The 21,733-nt window shown below is 43.6% G+C and overlaps 1 protein-coding gene across 1 annotated transcript in view; it reads left to right on the plus strand.

The window, feature by feature from the left end:
• Positions 1-21,355, plus strand: part of LOC117463484 (phospholipid-transporting ATPase ABCA1-like) — a 163,310-nt gene extending 141,955 nt beyond the window's left edge. The window contains 2 exon segments of the mRNA XM_034105727.1: positions 15,402-15,645; positions 19,826-21,355. Coding sequence (XP_033961618.1) covers positions 15,402-15,645; positions 19,826-19,960 — 379 coding nt within the window. The 3' untranslated portion in view covers positions 19,961-21,355.
• The last annotated feature ends 378 nt before the right edge of the window (positions 21,356-21,733 follow it).

Consider the following 21,733-nt stretch of genomic DNA (forward strand, 5'->3'; position numbering starts at 1 on the left):
GCCGGGTGATGGAGTGATGGATGACCTCAGCCTTACATAATGCAGCTGTCCGCTGGTGCAGAGCAGCAGCTGAAGGTCACTCTGCATTATTCACTGTTCTGCTACTGAGGCCCTGTGCACGCTCTGCAGAGAGGAGATGAAACAAGGAAGAGGCTGGGGGCCCTCAGACCGGAGCCAGAGCTTTGATATCTTCACAGCACAGGGATCCACTTCCTCTTGTGGCTGGGGCCCCTGTGATGTGCCTTTTTTGGGCAACAATTCTGGATGCAAATGGAGCCTTTTGTGTATTGTTATTTGCATATTGCACATGCCACCGGCTGCATTTGTAACTCCCTCACATGGACAGCAGGCGGTCTACGCATCTTCATCTCAGACCAACACAACACATGTAAAAACTGTATTGTTGTACTTAAAAGATCTAGCACATGTTAAGCGAACTGTCGGATGTTAACTGTCCTGAATGATGTACAAAGGTTAAAAAGGAAAGCCTTCATTGTTACAGTCGACATTCAGAACGTCACGCATCATGTCAAATGGGATATTGTGGTTTATTTGAACTCTTTTCACTTGATATGTCTCTAAAGGTGGCAGAGTGGGGGGTGCAGAAGCTGGGGCTGGTGAAATACTCCAACAAGTCGGCAGGGACGTACAGCGGCGGGAACAAACGCAAACTGTCCACCGCCATCGCGCTCATCGGCTGCCCTCCCGTCGTCTTCCTGGTGAGAGGCGCTGTGTACATGTCTGTGCGTGGTTGGAAAGGATGCGCTGCTGTTCCATTAAGACTCAGCAGTGTAATGCTTTAAATCAATATTGATGCGTGCGGATGTCTGGATTACAGTGTTGTTTCTCTGAACAAGCACACAGGCTCAAATTCAAAAATGTGTAGAAAAACAAGTTGTGGATCACTGCAGGAATACTGAGTGCCTATTGAATTGTGCAGAACATGTGGATGAAAAGGCGTTTTATTTCAAGCTGTGGTCATGATTGAATTGTATTTCCGAGAGAGAGAGAACCAATTGGAAGTGTGCACGTTTTAAATTCCCCTTAATCGGTTATTATATTTCTATTCATCAGGACTTAAAAGTAAGCCCATTCCTCACTAATGGAAGATTAATGGAGGCATGACTCAGCATTAAATGTATCACATGGTTTAATGAACTACTTAAATGTGAATTAGGGAGTTGTCTGTGTTATTATGAGGGACAAACTCAAATGATCACACTGAGCAAAGTATACATTGCATTACGATTATTAAGATGTTTTTGATTAAATACATATCTCCTCTCACTTCATACAAAACGAAAACCATTCATTAGCATCATTTTAAAGCAATTAGATGCTGATTTAATTTTCTGCATGAATAATGAATGCATAATAAAAAATAATAATCCAGAATAATCTCTCCCTCCATGTTCGTTTCCTGGCTCTGCACACGTCCAGACCCTCTTCTGTTTCCTCTCTCTGAGGCGGGGGGTTCATGTGTGTCACTCTCCGTATTGTGTTCAACACACAGACACACACATGGGCACAATGTAGATACCCTGTAGGATGTGCAGTGAGGCCTGGGAGCAGCCGATGGAGCGAGTACTGACAGTCTGTAATCATGTACAGACAGACCAGCCCTGAGGAGAGAGTGTGTGTCTCTGTGTGTGTGAGAGTGTGTGACTTGTATTTCCCTCTATATGACAAACAAGCAGTCCTACAGTACATCGTCAGCAGAAGCCTCTATCAGACAGATTGAACTCTTTGAAACATTTCCTTTTCTTCCTTATCTTTTGTCAGTCCGTCCAGATACCCCATGCTGTGGTAATTGCTAAATGTTGAATGATTGCTTGTTATTATAAACTTAAATTTCTTTGATTTTACATTATTGTCATTGCATTGTAGAAACATCTGGGAAAATGCAGTTCGCATACCAACCAGTAGTGCATGAGAAGAATTAAGTTGCTGTGTAATGTAGAGGTATAATATAAGTAATAAATATGATACATTACAGTATGAACAATATTAAAAGTTATAAACATTAAGAACTGTAGTTTAAATTATGAACCTACAATAGAAATACTTTTTTGGCCGGGCCAAAATTTGAGTATTTCTATTTATTATATATCTTTCTTATATAATGTTTAATTTTAATTTGTCATTTACTTTTTTATAACTTATTCATTTTTTTGGGATTCACTTATTTTCATTTATTTATGTTTCTTTGTTTATTTTCTTATTTGTTCATTTATTTATCAATAATATTTAAAAACATTAAATCTAAATGTCGTAGATTATTGCTGTTAGTGGTATAAATAAATGGTGTTTTCCTTTAGGACGAGCCCACCACAGGCATGGACCCTAAGGCCCGGCGCTTCCTGTGGGACTGCCATCCTGAGCGTCATCAAGGAGGGGCGCTCCGTCATCCTGACTTCTCACAGGTGCAGACAGCACATCCATTTCCTCTCATGCACACCCTTCACATAGAAATATTGACTTTCTTCCCCAGGATAGCAGAGCTGCACGAGCATAATTGTAATTGATTGGCGCTCCTCTTTAGCTGTGAGGAATTGGTAAAAGCGTAGCCGTTAAATCAACAGCGACACACCGACTGCTGTGAAGCTTGCATGAGGCCGCGTTGACCGACTGCCGTGAAAACAGAAACTGTCGATATCTTTTCAGCACTTCCTGCAGCTACTTTTCCCCCTGTCATTCTGAGTGAGGAGAAGATTAAACGTCAATCTTTTTTGGACGTTGACGTGGATATGGAACATTTCACATGCCTATTCATTTCACCATTTCCCAAATGGCCTGACTCATTTGCGCCCCCTGCTGCAGGAATACATTAGGCTCATTACATGTTGTTCTCCCTTCATGGAGGAGTAAAGCATTTGTTGTATTTGAGGCGGTGTGGCTTAGCGGCGTCCAATGGGCCGTGGCGTCACCAGGTGCCGGTGTTTTTGTTAAGAGGCACTTCACAACCTTTACAAAGTCATAATCCTAATTACACAATCCCTCAGAAAGGTGTTACCTCTACTTCAAACACTGCTGCAGCCAGAGGGAAGTAAGAAGTGCATACTGTATGGTCCCTTTTTATCCCCCTAATTACAAACTTCATATTAAAGTAGACATGCCAAAATGCTCTTTTTATTTTTCTATTTACCTTTTTCTAACCAGGAGACAGTCTCATTAAATAGTTTGGAAGTGACACAATTAGATTCCCACTTTGTTGAGGCTCCTTAAGAAGCAAGTTGAAATAACTGAATACAGTTTACTGACAGTCATTTCAAAGGACCTGCACAGACTCCGTATTGGTGCCACCTTATTGGTGGCAGCAATAAGTCGCCCATCGTTGGGTGCCAACTATGTCTTGGAGAAAACACAACTCTCATACTAAGATGAAAGCGGACAGATGGATTCACAGGATATATTCATGACATATACTCATTGCAGGTCAACAATAAAAGTCCAGCCTCTACTTGTTCCGGTCCTTAACATTAGCTTCTGTTCCTGTGCTATTTTTAAATATGTATATATACTGGTATCTGGGTCACAGTGACATCGTCCTACAGGTGCCGTTTCCTCTGGTGTTAATACTGCTTCTTATTCCTGCTTTCCCCATCAGCATGGAGGAGTGTGAAGCTCTCTGCACCCGCATGGCCATCATGGTCAACGGTGCCTTTAAGTGCCTCGGGAGCATCCAGCATCTGAAGAGCAGGTGAGCCTCGTCTTCTTTCTTCTTCTTCTGTGGTGGAGGTGTGTTTTTGAAGAGGGAAGAGGGATTTTCACTTTTAGTTCGTTTGTTTCTGTTTCAATCGTTTTCTTTCACTGTATGATCTTACGTGGGGATATTTGTACTCTTTCCAAGTACGGTTAATTTGTTTTTCCGTGCCTCGTGGCTGGGATGGCGTCCTTCGGGGCGCCGCCGGTGTCTCTGAGACACCGAGTGCGTTTGGTGGCTCAGGCCGCAAGCACAGTGGAGCAGGTGCTGCTGGCTGTGGGGGGCAGGTAGGCCATGTAAACATCTCCTATGCTTCCCGCATGAACAAAGCGGTCGTGGTCTTTTTGAAAGACCAGAAATATGTAACCGAACTTATTGAGAGCGGATTAATGGTAAACGAGGAATATATCCAAGTTTCGCCGTTGGCGACACCGTCCACGCGGATCACTGTGTCTGGCGTTCCTCCATTCATCCCGAATGAGGCGCTGGAACGGGAGCTGAAGCGGTTCGGTAAATTTGCCAGTAATCTCCGCACTGTTGCTCTGGGGTGTAAAGATGAAAAGTTAAAACATGTCCAATCTCTGCGGAGACAGGTGTTCATGTTTCTGACTTGTCCCACTCAGACACTGGATGTGTCTTTCCGGGTGAGGCATGAAGAGGGGTTTTATATGGTTTATGCGAGCTCAGGGAACGTAAAGTGTTTTGAGTGTGGGGAGTCGGGTCACAAACGTGTTGCATGTCCACAGAGACGGCACGCCGCTCCGCCGGGTGCGGCCGAGCCCGTGGCGGCGGAGCCCGGGGCGGCGGAGCCCGTGGCCGCGGAGCCCGTGGCCGCGGAGCCCGTGGCCGCCGAGCCCGGGGCCACCGAGCCAGTCGCTGGGGCGGCCGGGGCCGCTGGGTCGGCGGCCGCGGAGCCCGGTGTCGCGGGGGCTGCTGTTGCACCCGCCGGGGCCCCAGGGGCTGCGGATGAAGTAGAGATGAATATCGGGAGAGATGAAACGGGGATTGTAGAGAATGTGGTGAGTGTGAGAGGAGAACATGTGGAAACAGGTAAACGGGTGGGAGATGATGTAGCGGGACAGGTGAGGACCGGGGCTGTGGGACAGGTGGAGGCTGTTGGCACGCAGCAGGAGCTGCCGTCTGGCTCTGGGAGGCAAACAGAGCTTCAACAGGCTGCAGACATTAATGAGGTGACAGAGATGGACACAGACGGTGAGGGGGATTCTGACTGTGTTTCAGTTGCAGATAGTCTCTCTCATAACGCAGAGATATATTCTTTGGAAGAAATTAATGTCTTTTTAGATGAGTCCTTTGGCAAGGCAGTGGAAGTGAGAGAGTTTTTCCCTGACACTAACAAGTTTCTTCACACAGTGAGCACTCTTCAGAAAGTTGTAGGGTTAGACCTGCTGGATGAAAGAAACGCTATCGTCTCAGGAAGCATGTGACTAATATGAGAAAAGTTCCGAAAGGAAGCAAAAAAGGGGGAAACTGAAAAGGTCTAAATAATGTCAACATGATCATGCAACACTGGGTGTCTCCTCTCTGCTGTGTGTACCTGTCTGTTATTTTTCTCTATCTCCTTCCTCTGATGCAGGCTTTAAGGGTTGCTTCTTTAAACATTAACGGGGGTAGAAGTGCACAGAAAAGAGCTTTAGTGCTGGAGGTCTTTAATCAGAAAAAATTAGATGTGATATTTCTGCAGGAAACGCACAGTGATAGCCTGAATGAGACGGACTGGGGGATGTGGTGGGGGGGTCAGTATGTACTCAGTCATGGCTCAAACCTCAGTGCTGGAGTAGCTGTTTTTTTCTCCCCCTCTCTAAATGTTAAGATCGTATCCAGCACAGAGATAGTGGCAGGTAGAGCCTTGATGGTGAAGGTGGAACTGTTAGAGTTTTTTTTCACTTTTATTAATGTTTATGCACCCAATCAGGGCGCTGCACGTGTATCTGTGTTTCAGTTATTAAAAGATGAGTTGGACACTAGTGTACAGGGGGAGTGTGTGATACTGGGGGGGGACTGGAACGCTTGCACTAATGTCACTTTAGACAGAATAGGACGGGAGCCGCATCCTCAGTCGTCCATTTTACTGTCACAGGTGATGAGAGAGGCTGACTTAGTGGATGTGTGGAGGACGAAACACCCCTCTGTTAAACAATACACCTGGATGAGAATGCTAGATGGGGCGTCCGTGCAGCCAGGCTAGACAGATTTTACATGTCTGCTTCTTGTATTACTCGTGCAGTGAACTGTCACATCCAACCGGTTGGTTTCACAGACCATCAGCTAGTTTCTTTAGATTTGGTTTTATCCAACACAGAGAAGCCGAGATCCTTCTGGCAGTTTAATGTTAACATTTTACAAGATTTGACTTTTTGTGAGAATTTTAAATTATTTTGGATCAACTGGAAATCAAAGAAAGAGTCTTTTCCCTCCCTGAGTCAGTGGTGGGAGGTAGGAAAGGCTCAGATTAGAGTGTTCTGCCAACAGTATACAGCCTACTCCACTGCACACATTAGAGAGCTATAGAGCAGTTAGAGAGGGAGATCAGGGAGTTAGAGAGTGTGTCTGCTCGGAATATAGAACAGTCCCTCCTAAAACAACAACAGCTTAACTGTTTTCTTCAGGAGAAGGCCAAGGGAGCCCTGATCAGAGCCCGTTTCACTTCCATGAGAGACATTGATGCACCAACCACCTTCTTCTTCAACCTGGAGAGGTCTGTGGGCCAAAGGAAGCAGATGGTATGTCTGCGTCTCCCTGATGGACAGGTAACCTCTGAGCCTGCTGAGATGAGGAGGCATGCAGTGTCCTTCTACACAGACCTGTTCAAAGCTGAAGGTTGTGACGTGGAAGCTGCTGATGAACTTCTTCAGGGTCTTCCACAGCTGAGTCCAGCCGAAAGTGACACCCTGGGCTCTGACATTACGCTGGAGGAACTGACCTCTGCGGTGACACAGATGGCCTCCGGCAAGGCTCCCGGCATAGACGGTTTACCTGCAGACTTTTTTAAACATTTCTGGAGTATTCTGGGACATGACTTGCTAGAAGTGTTGATGGAGTCCTTTGGGAAAGGGACTCTTCCAGCTTCCTGTAGGCGTGCAGTGATCTCACTGTTGCCTAAGAAAGGAGACCTAACCCTGCTGAAGAACTGGAGACCTGTGGCTCTCCTGTGTACGGACTATAAGATACTGTCAAAGGTCTTAGCTAACAGACTGAAGGTTTTTATCGAACTTCTTATCGGTCCTGATCAGACATATTGCATCCCTGGCAGATCAATTGTGGACAATTTGTTTTTGATGAGAGACACTTTTGATGTTTGCAAACTGTATGATATAAATGTTGGTATTATTTCTATTGACCAGGAGAAGGCGTTTGATCGTGTGGATCACACTTTTCTGGCGGCCACTTTGCAGGCTTTTGGTGTTGGGGAGCATTTTGTGTCCTGGGTGAAGTGTTTGTACAGTGATGCATGTTGTGTTGTGAAGGTGGGGGGGGGCTGAGCAGACCTGTACCAGTTAAAAGGGGGATCAGGCAGGGCTGCCCTATCTCAGGCCTATTGTATAGTATTGCCATCGAGCCGCTTTTGTGCAGACTTAGAAACCGGCTGAGAGGCCTGTGTCTGCCAGAGTCAGCTCAGGCCCCCCCGGTGGTTGTATCAGCTTATGCTGAGGATGTCAGTGTTTTTGTCCAGGGTCAGCGAGAGCTACAGGACAGTCTAGCTTTGTACAGGAAGGCTGCTTCAGCCAAAGTGAACTGGGAGAAGAGTGAGGCAGTTTTGGTAGGTCAGTGGAGTGTAGGAAATAGGCCCAGTCTTCCTGGTAACCTTAGCTGGGGAAACAAGGGTTTAAAGGTCCTGGGAGTTTGGTTGGGGTCCGAGGACATGGTGGCACAGAACTGGGAGGGATTGCTGGAAAAGGTGCAAGCAAGATTAGCCAAATGGAAATGGCTGCTCCCCCAGCTGTCCTACAGGGGAAGAGTTCTTGTCGCCAACAATCTGGTTGCCTCGTCTCTGTGGCACAGACTGCAGGTGTTAACCCCACCGCCGGGCCTCATGAAACAACTGCAGCGGCTCCTCGTGGATTTCTTCTGGTCGGGTCATCACTGGGTGCCAGCATCGGTCCTGTACCTGCCCGTGGCGGAGGGGGGGCAGGGCCTCGTGGACATTACTGCAAGGACTGCTGCTTTTAGACTGCAGGCAGCTCAGCGGCTGCTGTATGGTGCCTCTCCCTGCTGGCTGGCTATGGCCCGGCTGCTGTATGGTGCCTCTCCCTGCTGGCTGGCTATGGCCCGGCTGCTGTATGGTGCCTCTCCCTGCTGGCTGGCTATGGCCCGGCTGTTGCTCTGGAGGGCGGGGGGCTTTGGTTTTGATAAACACCTGTTTCTGCTGAAGGCCCCTGCGTACAAGATCACTGGACTTACACCTTTTTACTGCTCAGTCATCAATGCCTGGAAGATTCTGAGTTTTACAAGACCACCCGACCCCCGGCCTGGGATGTGGCTGTTTGAGGAGCCACTGTTTGACACTGGTTTTCTTTCTGGAACCCTTTTCTCTTCAGCCACCCTAAAGAACGCGTTCATTGAAGCGGGAGTGGTAAAACTTGGCCATTTGACGGGGGTCTCCACAGAAAAACTGGCTGAGGTGACGGGCATTCGATCAACCCGAGTTCTGGAGAACCTGGTAGATGAGGTGTGGCAGTCGCTGTCGCCATCCCACCTGACTTTTGCTCTGGATGCAGATCTGGCTGACCAGTGGAGAAAGGGACATGAGTATGTTTTTCCTGCCTTGAGTGTGGGTCCTGCGGTGGGGGAATGGAGAGAGGAGGAGGGTCTCCTGCTATCACTGGGGACTCTAACACCTGCAAAGTTCAGCGCCTGCAATGGGAAGAAGCTATACCTTAGCTGCGTAAAGGTGTTAAACCTCGGCTCGCTTGCAGGCGTCAGAGAGTCGAGGTGGATGGAGGTGTTTGGCTTGGGCTCTTCCCCTCAGGGCAGCTGGCGGATCCTGTATAAATCTCCGGTTGAAAAACGGATGGCTGACATCCAATGGAGAATTATACACGGTGCAATAGCCACTAACAAATACAGAGCTCATTTTGACCCAGGCACAAGGGGAGGCTGTCCGTTCTGTTTTATGGCAGAAACATTGGAGCATTTAGTCGTGTCCTGTCCCAGATTGGCTGGTCTTAAAAAAATGTTACAGGGGTGGGTGGAAGGGTTCGGGGAGGTTTTCTCCATACCACTTTTTGTCCATGGCCCCAAATACATCCTGAAAAAGAAGGAAACCCTACTGTTGATGAATTTCTTGTTTGCTAATGCAAAATTAGCAATCTGGAAAAGTAGGAAGAACCAACTTGCTGGAGTGGGATGGACGGATGCAGTGCTCTGTCTGAGGGGGCTGGTGGCAGCGCGTCTGAGGGTGGAGCATGCGTACTATACGCTGATCAACCACCTGCAGGGGTTTCTGGATGTGTGGGCTGTGGGGCGGGTTCTGTGCTCGCTGGGGAGAAGGACTCTCATATTGAAGTTTTAAAGGATAGGTGTAGTTTTTGTTTTTAAAGTGTGTAAAAGAGGATGTTTTTAAATGGGTCAAACGCTTTTCAAATGATATTTATTTGGTAGTCATGAAAATCTGTTTATTTATTTGATTGTGTAATGTTTTAGTTTTGTTCCGACTCTTTTGCAGGGTGGGTGTATGTTTAAAACAAATGCAAATAAAATTTGTTTTAAAAATCAAAATCTTCTTCTTCTTCTTCTTCTTCTTCTTCTTCTTCTTCTTCTTCTTCTACGCACACAAAAAACTACAAAGCTCCTGAAACTGAGATGAAAGAAATCTGTGTCTCCTTCTGATCTGAATCCGAAAATTATCCAGCAGCTAATGTTGTCAGTATATTTCAAGTAAAGACCAAACATTTTTAGTTTTAGTGAAACCTCAGTTAACCTCCACATTTTAAACTAAAAGTATACACGCTTTATCATTACACTTTACTTAAAGTACCAAATGTAACACATTCATTACGTAACATATCACATACAATACTGTTATACTAGTTTTCCTGATGCATCAGTGTTCATCCCTTTTAATATTGCAGCTGGTAAAGGTGGTGAATATGTTTTATTATATAATCATTTTTTTGTTGATTGTAGATAAATAATCTTAATCTAAAAAGTACTTGGTAACTAATGCTGTCAGTATATTTAGTGTAGCCTAAAGTAAATATTTCCCAGTAAGCGTAGTGGAGTAATGAGTAAATACTCAAGTAAAAGTACATGTATATAGATGCTATGTAATAGTTTCTTATTCAATACTGTAATGTGTTAGATAACCCACACACATGTATGCAGCATCATAATTCCCCCACACTCACCATGACGTATTGATTTCACATTAACATCCATGTCTCCATTATCTCTGTTCCACATGTTTCTGCTCACACATCCATCCTTATCCATTAGCCCCCCCCGCCTCCTCCCTTTAATAGTCTGCATATACGTCTCTTACACACACATTCTGATATTCATCTGACATTTCAGCACTTCCGCCCCCAGCCCAGTGTGACACACAGAGCGCTTCCATTACCTTAGGTACAGTCTGCTGACATTATCTCACACACACACACACACACACACACACACACACACACAGTTGCACAGAACATCAATACTCTCTGGAACTTTTCTATATACCAAGCAACTAAGTACTCATTATCCAGAATTTTACCTACATTGTTCTTATTTCTCTAACTTTTAATTTATTTAATTAAATACAAAATGTGTATATACTCTTTTATTTGCACTGTAACTGCGCTTTTTGGGGGGATTTTCATTTATTTTATGGTCAAAGCTTCTTGAGAAAAACCTCAATGTAAACATGAAAAAGTGTGACATCGATGTAGCGCCTCCTACAAATCCTCATTGACACCTGTGTGCAGGCAGGGTGGTGTAAATCATGTATGGATGAGGAGGAGGTGTAGGACAGGTAGGAGGAGTGTGAGTGAGTGGGGCTCAACACATATCCCCCTCCTCTCTACATGTGATCAGGCATCAGAGCCTCACACCTCAGTGAGAAGCAGATAACCCTGACGTCTCACACTCAGGATTAACACGCCGCTGACTCTCCTCTCGTCGCGGCGCGGTGAATAATTTCTAATTAGGCGTCCCTATCTCCTCCTCTGCGCGCTGTAATTAATGTTTCATGAGGTGTGGGACCCTGTTAATGACTGAAAAGGCAATTAAGGTGCGTCTCCTCTGTTTTCTTTTCCCGTCACTATCCTTCCACGTGTTTGTTCTGTAAAGACACGTGATCCATATAGCATGCTTTACGTCGTGGTGAGGAAAGAAACCAGGTTTTGAGGGGGGTTGCATGGCGATGGAGGCAGGTGGTTGTCACACAATGTGAGCCTTTGACCTGCAATGCTGGAGGTGCAGCTTCCTCCCCCAATGTCTCACATCTCTTTTTCATCACAGGCCTCTGAAAGCACCACGGGGGTCTGCTCTTACATCTTGACCCCCTATTGCTCATCCTCCTCTTCTTCACTTCCTGCCTCCATGCAAGTGCTTGTTAGTGCTGCCCCCTTTAGTCCACAGCTGACGTATCAATCAACCCCAAATGAGTGTAAATATCCCCTTTAAAGAGAGAAGCCCCTTCATCGTCCTCCTGTGTTAAAAACATCCTTATACTGAGACCCTCACATGAATTTATGAGCGTCTGACAGAGAAGGGGAGATGAACGAGTGAGGATGTGCAGAGGCTGTAAACAGTGCTTTAGTGCAGCGGTGTCCCAGGTGTTGAGTAAAGCCAAATGAAGTGCAGGCTCCAATAAAAGCAGCTCCTGTATAATCTGTCAGTTAGAGAGGCCACCGCCAGCGAAGCAGGATTTTCCCCCTGATTGATATCATTCATATCCCCTCCTCATAGCTCCTGCCGTAAGTACACAGCCCCGCAGTCTTCTTTCCTCCTCCATGATATAAAAGTGGAGGCTAAAGTGCCTTTAATGCATTAAGGTAATGCGGTGTGGGAGTTTTTTTACAAGAGCGGCGGCGTCTGAAAAGTTTGGATCAATCCTCTGAAGTTGAGTCCAATAAAGTCCCCCCCACTCACTCTGCAGGTGTGCCATTAACTGAGCCATTTACAGCTTTTGAGTGCGTGTCGATGGCGGAGATGGATGACAAAATAATTATCTTCATGCTGCAGATGCATCAGCCACGCAGCTGTAATTAAGACAGACACAGAGGGTGTGTACTGTACAGATACTCCAAAGCGCCGGCTTCCACAGGATTCATAGACATTATTCCATCAGAGTGTATTCCACATCCGATGCCTCAAGGTCTGCACAGATTGCTTCATGGCTGCAGGCTTGTTATAGGATGAACTTTGCATGTTTGAAAATCCTGTCACAGGCAGCATGGTGTCCTTCATGTGAGATTGCTTTTGAAATTGCATTAAAAAAAGCTTGTAAATAGCGAGGACTATGGCTTAGGACGGACTTAAAGTTTTCTTTGAACTCAATAAGGTCCCATTTCCACTTTCTTTTGAACTATTAGTGGTGCAAATCTACTATTGTCCACAGTTTTTTATGGATTACTTCCTGTCTGATCACAAATTGAGGTTGTGCAGCAGTGATGTAACCTTTCTGAGAGGAAGGTCAACGCAGGCAGCCTGTCGTGCCCTTATCTGTGTCTGGCCTTGTTTGTTTTAAATTACATGGAAGAAGGATAGAGCAGAGGGGAATAAAGGAGAGAGGGCATTACAGTGGGGAGCTGCTGGATTATATCTTAACAAGGTGGTGCTGTATGCATCATTTCCCCAATGCACAGATTGCCAAGATGGTCCTTTCAGTTTAAGAATCTGCAGTTAAAAGATGATGAATTGTTTTAAGATCTCTTATCTGAGGAGAGCAGAGACATCCGATCTACTGTCTTGAATGCTGAGTCAAAATGGTGACTACCGTATGAAGAAAGATCTTTTTCCTGCAGACAGAGAAATGAGAGGAAGGTAATTGATAAAAAGCCACAATTCATTCTGCCCTTATTGGATGCATGTGTGTGAGCCTTCAGGCCTTGGGAAAGGCAGCTGAAATGAACACAGGGGGATTAGGGTCCTGATTGGAGGATGAATTAGTCTGTGCTGCTGCTGTCTGATGCACTGCTGCATTTTATAACATCATCTCTAGAGTATACAGCTTCACACTGACACCGGTGCTGCGGCTTTAGCAAGTATAAATAATGTTGGAAGAAGATGGTGTGTGTGCAAACCTCAGCAAAGCATGACTTACTGTGGTAACTTTGCAATATTTGGCTTGATCTGGGAAAGACATATTGAGAAAAGCTAATTATTTAGTTCTTAGTTAGTCACGATTTTCTCTCATTTGCCCGTTGTTGTTGTTGTTGTTGTTGTTGTTGTTGTTGAAGGTTGCCTTTGAATCTTTGCAGTGTTTTCATTTGAAAGAGACCCTATTCTGCTCATGTTAAGGTTCATATTACTACATTGTGCCTACTGGGACATGTTTACATGCTCTAATGTTCAAAAAGCTCTTTCTTTCTCTCATACTGCCTGTGCTGCAGCACCTCTTTTCACCCTCTGTCTGAAACCAGAGCCCAGTCTGCTCTGATTAGTGAGCTGGCCGGCTCTGTTGTGATTGGTCGAGCTGTCCCTCCCTTTAGCCTATCATGTACAATGTGTTGGAGGTGTTTCAGGGCCTCTTTAAACTAGATGGGCACTTGGGGAGCACAGACCTCTGTAAAGGCAGTGTCCTTAAGTGAAACATCATTTGATAGCAAGATATCCACACCTGTGTGTCTGGGGACATATTAGTTTGACTTGTTAGTCCTCAGAGGAATGTTCTGCGCCTAACAAAGATATTTTGGGCTCAAATTGCTGAAGCGGATTTGTGAGATAGATGTGCAAGTTTTCTCCAGCTCAAAGTGACCAAGCGTACATTTTACCTTCACAAGCCTTTAATACTTGATCATTTGAGTCCTGTGGTGTGGTTTTATAGGAGAATATGAATGGTAATTATATTAGTATGTGATGGATATAACAAATGAAAGAGTCTGAAGGAGATACGATGGTTTCAATTCTTTGAGAGCCCTACCCCTCTGATGGGCAGGAGCATCCTGCTTTTATATGTGCACGTGATACACTGCACAGAAGCAGAGTCTCTGACTGGGAGGTGTAGCAGGGCTCCGGTCATTGTGAGTGTAATTTGTGATGGTTGAAGGGCGACTGCTTAATGAAGCGCTGTTGTGATGTGCACTACATAACTTCACCTAGGGGTGCTGTGGGTCCCCTGAGGCGCTCGGTGCAGCAGGAGGGATGCAGATGCTGCTGTGGAGAGCATGCCATTTGCTCAAAGGCATCATCAAATGGAATATAGTCCAGTGTTTGCTGCACAATGACCTCAACGTGCACGCCAACGTCAGTCATCCAAGTCAAATACAAAACATTTTCGGATCCATGCGCTATGCTTCAAAGTACTTCCAACTTATCCACAAAGGTATTCTGGTTCGTCCAATCACAACGCAAGAAAACTCTGTTTCCATAAGTGGCATTAAAAAGACACTTGAAAAAGTCTATTTGATACGCGTCCCCATATGCTATCTATGCATACTGCTCTTGCTTTGTGGCTCTTCACCAGTTTTAACTAAGGTACCTCGGGGGCCGTTCATTGTGCAGCTCAGCAGCCGCTCCACTTCCTGTCTCCTCCTCCCTGTGGGACCTGCAGCCTGCAGTTTACTCCCCATATCTCTAATTGCCTCTCGCTGCGTGTTGCTCGGTACCAGCCCACAGTGGACGCTTCCACCAGTAAATCCAACATTAGGGGATTAATTAGGCAGAAAACAACGGGTCATAAGAGCGCTAACGACAGAACAACAAGGCACTGGTCTTACTCTGTGCACAGCAGACACAGCCGAGAGGGGGCTAATTAGCTTCAGAGCTGTGTTTTCATCTGGGAGAATACTATATGTCCAGGAATATCATTGTGGTTATAAAGCTATATTATGAGATCAGGTTGACATATTTAAAAAACTGTTGTTGCATTTCTGATAATATACTAATAAACAAGAACAAATGATCTGCTAAATTGAGTCAGAAACAGCTTTTTATTTACACATCTAGCCGTCACATTAGTTTGGAGTCGGCTCGACAACCAGATTCAATATTAACAGCCTGAAATCTGTCTCTTCAGCGGATGTGACTTCACATGTCCTTGTGTCACTTATATTTATCTGTATTCAAATGTATTTTAACGTCTGCTGTGCTCTTGTGTTTGTTATGTTTTAATCTGTTTGAGTATCCTTTTATGCAACATAAACTGTCCTTGGGTGACACCAATTCTCAAGGCGCCTCAAAATACATTTGTATAATTATTTTAGTTAGCTGACACATCTATCCAAAGTGTCTTAGAGTAAGTGCAATCAAGCAATTTGCATGTTAATATTGTCACAGTTTATGTTTTATGATGCCATGTGTCTCCTCATCATCTCGTCGTGGAGGAAACCCTCTCTAACCAACAGATTTAGTGAGTTAGAATCGTATTCTCTCTGAGTTTGTCACTGCAACAGCCCTCTTTCACATGACACATTTCTATTGTCTGTATAACTATCATTTATAGCGCAGCTTTAGAGTGGAACACCACCAGTTTCCATATCCAGATGCAACTGTTGCTTGACAGAAAGCTAACCTGGGTGTTCTCTTCCAGATTCGGTGATGGCTACACGGTGACGGTGCGTGTGGGCGGCTCCCCCCCCGCTCTGAAGCCGGTGGAGGACTTTGTGCAGCAGGGGTTCCCAGGCAGCGTGCTGAAGGAGAAGCATCACAACACGCTGCAGTACCAGCTGCCCTACACAGAGGGGGCGCTGGCACACATCTTCAGCCAGTTCACCCGCCACCAGCAGCGCCTGCAGGTGGAGGACTACTCTGTCTCCCAGACAACGCTGGACCAGGTCAGAGCCACAGCTTTTAATATACTAAATATTCTATAAAAAGCAGGCTTTATTATAGGCAGAATATAGAAAATAAATAGTGCACAAATAAATAGAAAGGTACAAAATTAATAAGTAAAAGATAAATATTGTAAAATGGTGCCAGATGAAATTGAAATAAAATAATGCAGAGGTGAACAACACCGTCCCTGTGATCAATCCTCCAGAGTATCTCTCTCCTGGGTAAAGGTAGAAATCAATCAGGGGAAATCTCTCCATCTCCATCCATCCAGTGCTACTGCGATACAAAGCCAGCAGTATCTATAATATAATCTATACCATCAGAAATGAAGCAATATATTTGCAAAACATGTTATGTTAAGGTGTTCCGCACACACTGTTCTTCCAGTTGCTGTTTTGCATTGTGAGCTTGACAGCACCTGGAAATAGAAAAACACCGGCTCCATGATGCGAGAAGCATTTCCACCTTGCTCTGGGCATTGTATGTTTCTTTTGTGAAACCATGATTATTTCCAACGGTTAGTTAAAGGTGCAGAGTGATGATGGCAAAGGTGTTCTGCTCTTTGAGAAAACATTTTGAGCGGAGCATGGGAGTGAAATTATTTAATCATTTATTTAAGAGCAGAACATCCATTTTGAAATTCATCCGTTTCGGGTAGAAATGTGCCAAATGTCATTTTATTTATTATTGTTACTGTCAAAATTATTATTATGTATTATTAATGTTAGCATATTTATGTGAATATTTGTATTTATTTTAATATTTACTTTTCGATAAAAAAACTTCTGGAGTTATTGAAATGCCTTAAACAATTTATAAAATCTAATTCTACTAATATTTAATTCTTATTTTATCTAGTGTAGCCTCAGCTTTATCAGACACTATGCACAATTACCAGCTTTAATCAGAATCACTTCACACGTAAACATTTATTTAATTTTTGATGAAGCGTACAAATATGTAGCAGTTATTTGCAGCAGATGTCAGTCTCCCCATTTCACTTGTGATTGAAGAGCATCCGGGTCCTGCTCTGTTGTCCTGCTGTTTCTCTGCGAATCTTGGCTCAGTTTAGCAGATCATTAGTGCTTCAATCAATGCATTCAGCATTTTGAAGTGCCCTCAGTTAAAGTCCGCTCAGTGCAGGGTCTCAGTTAAAGATCCCTCTCTGCCCACACGCTGTTAGACTGACCGTCGAGGACTCCTCTGAGTCTCTGCAGAAAACACAGCCCGGCCTTGGCTCTGCCGATCGATCAGGATCTGCACAAAGGTTTTTCTTCAAATAAAGCGCGCAGCCAGCTGTGTGTGTGTGTGTGTGTGTGTGTGTGTGTGTGTGTGTGTGTGTGTGTGTGTGTGTGTGTGTGTGTGTGTGTGTGTGTGTGTGTGTGTGTGTGTGTGTGTGTGTGTGTGTGTGTGTGTGTGTGTGTGTGTGTGTGTGTGTGTGTGTGTGTGTGTGTGTGTGTGTGTGTGTGTGTGTGTGTGTGTGTGTGTGTGTGTGTGTGTGTGTGTGTGTGTGTGTGTGTGTGTGTGTGTGTGTGTGTGTGTGTGTGTGTGTGTGTGTGTGCCTGCCCCTAAGGGTCCTGGCAGGTCATCAGCATGCTTTAGAGCAGGAGTGGGGAACCTCCGGCCCCCGGGCCGTACACGGCCCGCGAGACCATTTGGTACGGCCCTCGAGGTAATTTATAAACACACGCAAAAAAGAAAAAAATTAAAGAAATCTAGACCGCAAAATAATTAAACAAGCGAGTGTCTGTTTTTCATGGCAACGGTCAGGGTCCTTGAACACAACACGAACCTAACGTGTCATCCATCACGTGGTATATGTCTCGTCTGACAGGGGTGCAGTTCTGACGGAGAGCACCAGAACGTTGCTCCGGGACTTCAAAAAATTGCAGTGTCTGTGTCTTCAGTTGAAAGCCCAGTGGCGATCTGTTCATCTGTCATTCTGATCATACAGTCAATAACTATATAATATTGCTGTTATTAGCATCTGGTTAGCTAGCTATGCTAACGAATATAAGAAGCTTGTTCTCCAACCAGTGAGGTAAAGGCACATCTTTATAGGATCATTATAGTTATCAAAAAACAAGAGAATAAAGTAAACAGGTATAAAATACTATATGACAGTAAAGTAAGTTGTTATTAATAAACAATAATACAGTTTGAAAGGGGTGATTTGTAACATATCCATAAAGAAAAAATAAATCTGCTTACAGTTCTGTTTCATGTGGGTGGTGAGAGATGTTTCCATAGGTCTCTTCATTTTGCTCTCAAAGTGCACCAGATTGATGCTTTCAACTTCAATATTTAAAAAAAAAAATCTTCCCGGACCCCCCTAGAGGAGGTTAGGTTCCCCCCACTTAAATCATGTCCACATGGATAGGAAACTAAATACATTTGCACACATCTTGTGTCCATATCTTTCTGTTTTGGTGGTCATGCCACAACCGTGCACGTGAATGCATGCGCGAGTCATAGTGAGATATCTGGATTAAGAGGTTGCTTTTTCTTTGCACAGCATGAAAGAAAGGCCAAATGAATGGGCTGTGATTTTTAAGCAGAGGTCAATAATTTGTACGGCCCTCGGAGGATGTTGAAAAAATGTAAATGGCCCTTGAGAGGAAAAAGGTTCCCCACCCCTGCTTTAGAGAAAAGAGTAGGATTGAAATGAAAAAGTATGAAGCGTTTCCTTATCAATTCAAGATGAATGTTTTTCAGCTTTATTGAAGCAGATTGTGTTCTTCATGAAATCAGACTTTTGGATGTTGCTTTGAAGAAATCAAGACTTCAAAGCCCACAGGTGGATATTGTAATGCCTCTCCTTAGTTCCTAACTCACACATCATCACTAGGGCTGTATGATTTGGAAAACTAACACATGTTTATGTTTTGACTATAACTGCAATATGATTCACGCCATTGATCATTTTGGTGGGAGAGAAAGTCTTTGGGATTTCAGCCTCTGCGGACCATTTACATGCACACAAACCTCTGGAACAAACTGCAGGGAAAGGAAAACCACATCATAAGAATAGGACCAGTTTATTAAATATTTCTCAGATAAGAACGACTGATAGTTCCATGTGACGGCCACCTCCCAGCCTGTGATTTATAGCGAGCAGCGTTGACCTGTAGGATAGCAGACGACCTGCACTGCGATTAGTATCGATCCACAGCCTGCAGCTCAGCGCTAACACACATTGGAACATGTGACTGTGTGTGTGTTAGCGTGGACTATTTTCTACTGTTCTACCACTTAATGTGCACTATAGTCTCTATACTAAAGCAGAAACGCCTTTAGCACATAATATATCATATCTTAATTATCACTTCCCTGTCTTCATATATTTAAAAAGTAATGTGACCTTCTTAGAGTTAATGTAACTCCTGTCTGTTACTGTTAAACAATTTAAATATTGCAGGAGCTCTAACACACCGTGACAACAGTAAAGGTGACTTACAGTCCAATTAACTCGTATTATAGTGAAATGAGCCCCAATATAGACGCCTAAATGATAGATTTAATAAAACAAATAACCATTATAGATCTAAAGTGATTTATAATGATGCTTCAATTATGCATACACTCCTTTTATGACATTGTACTGACGTTGTATCTTGGAATGAAGCAAGGATGAAAGTCTGCTTTTGTTCCATTTCAAATGTGACTGAAATCCCTCGTTTAAAAAAAATCTGACTTCTAAGTAAAAACCTTGTCAAAGTAGAGACGGCAGAATAATTACTGCCACCATTGGAGGAAAATTCTCTTCAAAATGACTCAATAAAAACGAGACGTGTAGAAATGATCAGCTGAAATGATATTCTAAGTTATTTGAAAGGACCATAATATTAAGGAAAGGATATTTTATTGCAGCAGCAAAGCCGTAAACCTCCTCTTTTGTTCAGGAATGTCGTCTTCATTAGTAGCATTGCATTCTAAAGCTACAGATGTAAGTGTGTTATTGAAACAGAAGATCTTTATTATAAATGGTTCCCCTCGATCCCATCTCATTGAATAGGGCGTGTATCTTTGAAAAGGATTGAATGCACAGTGAGCCTTATTGTTTATACAATCTCACAATGCTCTTATACTTTTATATGATGCTCCTTCCTGTGGAGAGACAAAACTCTTCATCACTTTAATTTAGAGGCTTCTTCATCTTCTCCTCTTCTTCTGCTTCAGGTGTTTGTGAACTTTGCGAGGCAGCAGCATGCGGAGGAGGAGGACGCTCGGACCTTCGACAACGCCGTGGACACTTCAGACGAGCTGCCGCTGCAGGCTGTGGGAACTCACGAGGAACACCTGAAACAAGTCTGAACACATTTCAATTTACTCTGGCAGAGGGATGACGTTTCTGAATCTGCATGATGTATCAAGAAATGTTTGTCTTCCATCGCCCTTTGTACCCTAACATCTCTTACTCAACCAATCTTAATCCAGCCTTATCGTGAGTAATCAAACCCTTCATCCTTGTTTCATGAATAGAATACTCTTTTAGCAGTTTTAAATATGTGTTTTATATTTCGTCAGTGGAAAGAGAAACTGCAAAGAAAGGATCAAAATAATGTGTTTATTTCCAATTTAAAACAAGTAAGGATATTGAAATGAGTCTTACAGAGGAGAACATTTTAAAAAGAGTTGGTGAATGCACTGTTATCAAGAGAAATTACCATTTAGAAAACTAGTAAGTTTTAAGGACTTCATTCAAAGTACAAGATTGTTTCAACGTGTCTGCATCAGGAAAAATCCTCTTCCTAAGGTCACTGCACTGATTAAAGAGAACACTCTTTCAGGTTTTCTAATAAACTTTAAAGACTTCATTCCAGAAGAAAATGACTTAATTTGAAGGACGCCGCATAATGCTTGTCTGGGTTTTCCCTTTCCTGTAGTGTGTTAGCTAATTTGGAGCACTTGCGCTTCTATAGGCTAGCACTCCAACACATTGACATCTCTAAGCGGTTGACCAATCAGAGCAGACCTGGGCTCTGGTGAACATGTCACAGTAGAAGCACAACATACTAACATGAGCATGATAGGGCCTCTTTGAGGAGATGTTATATAAGGTTGAGTTTGCCGTATATTGGAGCAATAATCCTCTGAAAGCCTCACACACTGCACAGGATGCCTCGGGATCAAACTTTATTTGAAATGATATTTGAAATGAGTTATAATTTGCTGCTGGTTCAAATGATGCACCACAGTTAGTTGCTACTTCATAGTTCCCACTCTTATATGTCTGCAGAATATCTAATGAATGTATCCAACAGATTCATATTTAGTGACATCTTTAAGGCATTTTCTTGTGAAATGTATTTTATTTATCGCTTCTTCTTCTTCTTTCAGAATCTAAATAACATATGACCAGAAGAGAACTGTCATAATATTACATAATTAAATATATATATATGTATTCACAACGTGCCTTCAAACACCAGCATGCCTTATTTACTCTAAGATGTGTAAACGTCATAATATGCAACTATATAGAACATTTAATTGTGATTTTTGATCTTTACTTTCATTTCCTTAACATGTTTACCATTTAGAAAATGCCGTTTTCAGTGATAGTCTGCACAAATACCACTGACAACATGTCACTTCTGCATATCTCAGAATGTGTTTATGTGCAATTTGGCTCAGGAAAATGTACATGTAAAGAGTTATTTATAATACATCATGCTTGTGTGTACTGTACAACATTTAAAGATTGTCTCAAAGATTAAAAATCATTCAAAACAACGTTTTCTTTTGCAGCTTTATTGACTTTAGGAGGTGAATACTTCCTCTCATCAAAACGATTAAACTTGTTGCTACATTGTAACGTGATGCACTCTCTGTTGTCTTCCTGCACCCAGTGGCTTACTGTCTTCCTGCTCACTTCTTCTCCATGTGTTTGACATTTGTTGAGTATGTCCACAGGGGGCCAGAAGACAGACGGCAGTGCAGAGAGAGTAAGACTTTTATTTCACATTTAGAAACTTGTATTCCTTTCTTTCTTTTCCTTGTCTCCTGCAGTGCATTCATTTGAATGTATTGTCTTTTTTCCAAATGAAATGCAAAGTGTGTATGCCTTAAGGTTGGACCACATGT

Source organism: Pseudochaenichthys georgianus, chromosome 18, assembly GCF_902827115.2.
Source record: "Pseudochaenichthys georgianus chromosome 18, fPseGeo1.2, whole genome shotgun sequence".
Lineage (NCBI taxonomy): Eukaryota > Metazoa > Chordata > Actinopteri > Perciformes > Channichthyidae > Pseudochaenichthys > Pseudochaenichthys georgianus.